This window comes from Limulus polyphemus, unplaced genomic scaffold, assembly GCF_000517525.1.
Source record: "Limulus polyphemus unplaced genomic scaffold, Limulus_polyphemus-2.1.2 Scaffold397, whole genome shotgun sequence".
Classification (NCBI taxonomy): Eukaryota; Metazoa; Arthropoda; class Merostomata; order Xiphosura; family Limulidae; genus Limulus; species Limulus polyphemus.
In genome coordinates this window covers 2,597-10,509 of record NW_013666007.1, presented here as the reverse complement: position 1 = coordinate 10,509, position 7,913 = coordinate 2,597, and the positions used below count along the sequence as shown (strand labels likewise).

Sequence of the window (7,913 nt, the reverse complement as noted above, 5' to 3'; positions counted from 1 at the left end):
ATTCCTGAAAGAACAAGATAGTTCTAGAAACTAGAGGGCGCCACAGTGGTCATGTGACTCGCTGACGCAACAATATGAAATTACGAAGGCGAGAATTTTTAACAAAATATTTTTCAAAATATCAACTAGTATTTTAACATATTAACATTAAAAAAAATATTCAATTATCAGAGAAATAATGATTGAATTAAACTTACAGCAATAAATAAAATAAAGTAAGATAAAGACACATCTTTAAAGACATATGAATTATTGATATTTCCATTCCTTGTATCTGCTTGTTTGTTAATTTCGGGTAGAAATTCTTTCCGAAGAACTTCAATGATACAAGTCCTGTCTTGATTAAAACTAGTTTATTCTTTCTTGGTACAATTTTTAGTAATACACAGAATTTCCACAATCACTTTAAAATTAACTACTTTTATAAACACACGCAATAATTCACAGCGATTCACACACTTTATTTACGGTGCCTACTGTTCGCTTGACTCAATTATCTATATCTCCGATACCGCTGGTTTTTCTCGCCAGGCTTATATACTAAAAAAGAGGGCGTCTAGCAAACACTCGGACATTCGCGGAGTTACTCGATAATTTATGATTCTTCGAGAAACTCCAGCGCGCATGCTCCCAGCGTCATGCGACTTCCACTGTCGTAACACTTGGTTTTGCTTTACGAGTTCCGTGTTGTTATTTCACTAGTGCAAATCTTAATCATGCTGTAGTGTTTCTAATATGAATTTGTTAAAATAAAGTACTCAGTATTAAAAAACAAACTGTTGTCAGAATATTTCTCACTTTCAACAGAATTTTGTCAGGGTCAAATGACAGACCACTCTGACTCTCAGAGTTTATATACAAATATTCCGTAAGTATCACTAACCTAAAATGACATACAAGGTTTCCATTACAAAATAACAGAATTTTAACAAGCATTTAACTTACTTGAGCAACCCTCTTCCATAGGGCATGACCTATTCCACACCGTCTATAAGGAGAACTAACATACAAGTCTTCCATGTATAATGATCTGCCTTCCAAACATGAATACGTGAAGAAGTAGACCACGTATCCAACAATACCTAAAGAAGAGTTAATCAATAGTTATTAAAAGTGCACAATGTAAAAACCTTTCTATAATTTCAGTTTGTTTGTTCTCTAACTCCTCCTAAGCTTTTGAATTTGGACCCGTAAAATAATATTTATTCAGCTAAGAATGGTTCGGAATATGTCAAAACAGAAATGTTTATTTTAAAATACATAGATTTCATATTCCAGTGCTGGCTAAATACAGATCAGAGAACCCGGGGGCTGGGGAGTGGCCACCATGAGTACTGAAGGGACTTCTCCAGTTTTTTCTTTCATTACATGGGGTATACATACAGTTTATGTACTTTGAGTTCTTACTGGCATACATAGGACAAAATGTGAAATGCTATTTACATTCATATTTCGTAAAACATTAATTCTACAACTGCATTTCGTTTTTAAATCCCATCAATCATTTGAGGGATCTCTTTTTCCACACATTGCTTGAAAGTATATATAAGCAGTATGTGAAAAAGAAGTTAAGTGAGATATTTTTAAGTCACATGTTACTTATTGCTTTTCATTATATATATATATAACAAAATGTTATTGAAATAATCAAGTTTAGTAGATATGAATAATTATATTATTATGTACTTTCAATCTTTATATTGACACCGGAATATTTCGAACAACAAAAAAGAACTTTCATAAATCTCTCTTCGTGCATTACATAGATACGTCTGCATGCAAGATAAAAAGGTTTTATTAACTTATGTAATAATTTCATCTTACCTGAACATAATTCTTTGTTGTTTAATTCTGCTACAAAACAGTGATAAAAAGGTCTCTCCCCGAACCCATCCTTTCGTAGATCTAGAAATATATAAATATGTGTGTGTGTGTGTATTAAAAAATATTTAATTTAGTTATAATTTAACCTTAATTCATTTTTCACTTCACGTTTTTCTCCTGTCGTTACTAGAAATAGTAAGATATTAGACATGAACAAGGTACTAATACAAATATCGCTTTGAATGCACGAGGTATATTATTTACTACTCTCAAAATACACATGGCTTCCCGAAAATCCTTGTTAATTTCCTCTACTTTATTTTACTTATTCTTTATATCAAAACTGGGGCGTCTACGATTAATTTGATAAATTTTTTCTATAAAAAAAGAATATCACGTAAGATAGTGAAGCACACCTTAAGATCAAAAGAAATACAGACAATTTATATTTTATTGCAATTTTTTTTATGAAAACCTACAAAGTGTTTCTCCTAAAATGCTGAACATCAGCTGATCCAGAAATAATGAACTGCTAAAACTAATTTGTTCACCGGTGCTGACCCCTGGTGCTGCCCGCTAGAATCCGGATTTCGATACCTGTGATGGGCAGAGCACAGATAGCCCAATGTGTAGCTTTTGCTTAATTACAAACAAACAAACAAATCACCGGTGCATTCAGCGCCCCTATATCGCAACACCATTGAGTTACTGTAGCGATTCGGAAATAGGCAACAATATAACGACTATATTATTTTGGTTTCGTACCTTTCGTATAACTACCAACAGTGACCTTGTACTTTGATATGTGAGCTTTCAATGGATTCAGGTCTCGTCTGCAGTAGTTGTAACAACAAAACAAGTCTATTTTTTAGACGAATCCAACGTTACAGGAATTTTCTTTTTGGTGGTATTTAAGTGTAATTACAAATCATTTAAAGAATTTTTCTATTATTTATTTGTTTAAATATCAATGAGATTTTGAACAAGGATGAACACAAAATTGCTTTTAATTAAAATTAACTTTCTACAAATAATATATACTGTAATTTAAAGCAAAATGTTTTGGCTTAAGGAGTATAAGAAAATCTATGAAAACATGTAGTTAACAGGTTTAATTGATGTTTCTTTATATATAAAATAAGAGCATTTTGTAAAAAAAAAAACAATATTTATAGTATTTTATAAAATTAAAAACATTAGTATTGCCCGGAACCACTGAGGTAGCGCTGCTGGGCTGTCTTAATGGTCGCGTTTATTTTTCAGTACTTAGCATGTGATATATAAGTGTTTGATAATACCAAACACACAGTAAAAAGAATTGGCTTGCATTCCATGGATCACTTGGTATCACCACCACCACAGAATAACAAATAATTGCATCTTAGTGCAAAAATTTGTGTCTAGTGCAGGAGTGGCCAACCCACAGCAGGGAGGGAGCCAGAATTTCGTAACGTACTTTACTGAAGAGTCACACATGCACAGAATTAATAATGATAATAATAAAGATGATAATATTAATAACTTTGACAACGTCCGATACGAAACTGAGGCTCTACTATTTAGTACTGAATGCTTACTAAAGATGAGGGGCAAATGTGGCCCAACACAAGGGTTCCATAATATACCCAGCTCACAACCCAAACAATTTTATGAGACCGACGCTCAGTTGGAAAGGGGTGGGGGAGGTACTGTTCTAATGTACTCCAGTAAAGTGTTCTTGTTTTTTGTTAAAAATGTGTACGGTCATTATAAATAATATTAAAATATGATTTTGCTTGATTGTCTCCTCTTTCCTATTCTTATTTTAGGAACTGCTGGCATAATAGTTAGCCTTGTCCTGACTGTAAGTCCAAAGATAAATGATTTGCGGCTCGATGCCCCCAAAACGCTCTCCACACCTTGGGGTCGTAGATGAGCTATAAAAGTGAACGGTTAAATTCCATTATAGCCCAAGATTTCGAGAAGAGTACTGCGGATTAGCTGCCATCTGTTTAGTCAATTACTTCAAAATGGGGGACGGCTCTGTTCTGGTAGCTATGTTCAGCTTTGCGCAAAATTCTTTAACAAATACTAAAAATAATATATTCAGAACTAAACGTATTGTTACGTCTCCGTTTGTTAATTGATTTTTCCGTAACTTCGTTCCAACGAAACTTTAACGACACAAGTCTTTACTTAATAAAACTGGTTTATTCTTTCCGAATATAACTCTGCGATACACTTAATCTCAATACTCGCGCTAAAACAACACTGTAACGAACGAACGTTAACTTCAACAATACCGTGTGACTGCAGTTCATTTACTCACTATCTCTACCCAGACACGTTACATTCCCCTCTTATATATATCCGCCTACCCTATATCTAGTAAGAATTAGAACATTCGCCAAAGTACAGGATAATTCAAGAAAGGAGAGAGCGTGAGAATCACATGATCTCGATGACGCAACAGTATTTTGATATAACTGTCTGTAATAGTAGCATTAAAAAATGGGCATGTTTTGATATAACTGTCTGTCATAGAAACATTCAGAACTGAACATATTTTGATACAACTGTTTGTAATAGTACCATGTTGAACTAGACATATTTTGAGATAGCTGTCTCTCATAGAAGCATCCAGAATTGAACAAATTTTGATATAACTGTCTGTCATAGTGCCATCCTGAACTAGACATGTTGTGATATAACTGTTTGTAACAGTAGCATTCGGAACTGGGAATATTTTGATATAACTGTTTGTCATAGTACCATCTTGAAGTGGACATATTTTGAGATAGTTGTCTGTCATAGTAGCATTCAGAACTGGGCATGTTTTGATATAACTGTCTGTCATAGAAACATTCAGAACTGAACATATTTTGATATAACTGTTTGTCATAGTACCATCTTGAACTGGACGTATTTTGAGATAGCTGTCTGTCATAGTAGCATACAGAACTGGGCATATTGTGATATAACTGTCTGTCATAGTACCATGTTGAACTGGACATATTTTGAGATAGCTGTCTGTAATAGTAGCATTTAGAATTGAACATATTTTGATATAACTGTCTGTCATAGTACCATGTTGAACTGGACATATCTTGATATAACTGTCTGTCATAGTACCATGTTGAACTATACATATTTTTATATAACTTAGACGAAAAAAATAAAACTAGTGTTTGACAAAATTATGTCAGATGCTAACGTTTAACTCTCAAAAATGCTATAGACTTCTATGGAACACTGAAAGTACAATGTATTGAATGAGGATCATTTTATAATTTATTACAAAATTACTCACCATCTTCATCTATTTTGGGACCACATGGCATTCTTTCATATTCTGCCAATTCCTAGTTAATATGTTTTAAAAGAAAATATGTTTTTAATACATAAGATAATGTAAAAATATTAAAGAATTATATAAATTACTTTATGTATACTAAAACAGCGGGAACTGAAGACCACAATAACCATTGACGTATTTTTATTATAATTTTATGTAGTTGCCTTTGGCAACACTACGCGCGGAGCCGCAGTGTACGTGACGAGTCAAGCTATCAGTCAAGTACACGTTGGAGTCTGAGACGGTCAGTCTGCGCAGTGGGGAGTGGTTGACTTTATTTCTTGTATTAATTAAGCCCCTAAAGAAATGCCGAAAAGAAAGACTACATTTAACCATGAATGGGCCAAAGAATTTGGATTTATTGCTAAAAGCAGAAAAGGTGACTTTCATGCATTTTGTACACAATGCCGTTGTGATGTGGATATTATCGGCACGGGAAAAAATGCAGTTGAACGACACGCTGCCACAGATAAACATAAAGTTAACACTCGTAGAGCTGGTACGTCATCACTGTGATCATTTTCTCCCCAGCTCGATCATCACAAGATGACAAAATAATGGCTGCAGAACTGTGTAAAGTGTATCATGCTGTGAAGCATCATCAGTCACACAGAAGTATTGATTGTGGAGTAAAAGTTGACAAAGAAATATATAGTGACTCATTGATAGTGGAGGGTGTAACATATGGGAAAACTAAAACAAAAGCTCTGTGTGAAAATATTGTTACGTCTCCGTTAGTTAATTGATTTTCCGTAATTTCGTTCCAACGAAACTTTAGCGACACAAGTCCTTTCTTAAATAAAACTGGTTTATTCTTTCCGAATACAACTTTACGATACACTTAATTTCAACAGTCACGCTATAATTCTCAACGAACGTCTCACGTGCTCGAGTTCAATTACACACTCTCTGACTGCAGTTCAATTACTCACTACTACACTGTTGTCCCGTCACGTTGTCAACGTCTTTTATATACAAGACTAACACATATCTAGTAAATGCTAGGGCATTCTTGAAGGAACAGGATATTTCTAGAAAGGGATGGCGTGATACTAATCACGTGACCTCGCTGACGCAACAATATTCTAGTACTTTAATTCTCTACAAACACATGTGGAGTACATCAAAGAAGATGGTTTGCCCTTTCAATAGTAACTAATGCTTCAAACAAAGGTGCATCAAAGTGTTTCCCAATACTTCTGAGATACTTTCATTTTGAGAAGGGGTGCACCATGTGCCACTTGACTTTTACAGCGATAATAATGAATCATCAGAGGCCATAACAAATCAGCTACTATCTAAACTAGAGACGTCAGGTCTGGATCTGAATTAAGTGTCTGCATACACTGCTGACAATGCAAGTGTAAACTATGGAAAACACAACAGTGTTTATCAAAAACTGAAAATGGCTCAAAAGAACGTTATTGCTGCAAACTGTCTGGCTCATATTTGGCACAATGCAACAAGATTTGCTACAGCAAAAATAGAAAATTGATGTTGAAAATATTGTGCTCAAACTGTATAACCATTTCAGCACCTCAGCTAAAAGAACAGCACAGTTAAAGGAATTCTGTGAATTTGTGGAGGGTGATAGTTGCAATCTGTTGCGGCATGTTGTGACTAGATGGCTTTCTATTTTGCCAGCTATGGACAGAATACTTAAGTACTGGGAAGTCCTAAAAAGTTATTTCCAGAGCTTAGGTGAGGAGGAGTGCCCCAATGTACTATCGAAGTGCTTTGTGACTGAGGAAGAAGAAATAGATCTCTGACGATTCACAGGCATTTCCTTCATCTCCAACTCTTAAATTGTTATCAGACACTATTGAAGCACTAGAAGCCAAAACATTCATCATAACTTCAGTATTTAAGCTAATGTCTGAACTGAAAAGCAAAGTTTTTTTTTTGGCTTTGCAGTAAACACCAAGCTTGGCCAGCTTACCCCAGAGGTGTCTAAGAAATGTGAAACAGACTTCACTGTTTTCTATGAAAGAGCCATAATGTACTTAAGTAACAGGTACGACTTCTCTGAAAGCAGCTTTCATAACAAAGTGTCAAAATTGAGCCTAACAAGTGCCATACCTTTTAGAGAATTCTGTGATGCAGTCAAGGCCTGTAACCTTCAAGATATTGATATGGATGAATTATATGAAGAGTATGGGATTGTGCAGGCAATTATCGATACACCTGAGATGGTAGATAGCCACAATGAGGAACGCTATATCAAGGACTTCGGTAAATCTGAGGTCCCTTTCACAAATCTGTAGAAGGTGAGTGCTTATATCTTCTCTATTCCATGCAGCAATGCCCACACAGAACGAGTTTTTTCAATGATGACCTCAGCTTGGAGAAATGAGAAAAACCGTCTGCAAGTGGACTAAGTCAAAGCAGAGCTCCAAATCTATAACAACTTCTCAGAAGAGTGCCCAGCCATGTACCAAAAATTCCTGGCCAACAGAAAACTCTTGGAAATGGCAAATAAAGGGCAGAAATACCAAAAAATAGACATCCATGGTAAATAGGCTACTTCCTTTAGTTTGTGAAGTAAGTTAATTTGGTTAGCATATGCTGTTCCAGCAAAAGTAAAAATTAACATTCATTTCTTCCAATTCTTTATTTTTACTGTATTAATGGATGTAGGTAATATGTACAGTGCATTTTAAAAAATTCATTTTAGAAAAAATATCACAAAATAGCATTCATCACATTATAGTGATATTTGACAAATAAATAATTCTCCTAAGTATATTTTGTATAT

General features: G+C 34.6%; 1 protein-coding gene across 1 annotated transcript in view; it reads right to left on the bottom strand.

The window, feature by feature from the left end:
• LOC106457960 (diamine acetyltransferase 1-like) overlaps nucleotides 1–7,913 on the bottom strand; it is an 11,375-nt gene that overhangs the window by 1,576 nt on the left and 1,886 nt on the right. Inside the window, exons 2-4 of the mRNA XM_013917405.2 lie at nucleotides 5,114–5,165; nucleotides 1,825–1,905; nucleotides 946–1,082 (exon numbers count right to left, since the gene is read on the bottom strand). Of these exons, the coding sequence (XP_013772859.1) occupies nucleotides 946–1,082; nucleotides 1,825–1,905; nucleotides 5,114–5,165 (270 nt within the window). The remainder of the gene's footprint in view (nucleotides 1–945; nucleotides 1,083–1,824; nucleotides 1,906–5,113; nucleotides 5,166–7,913) is intronic.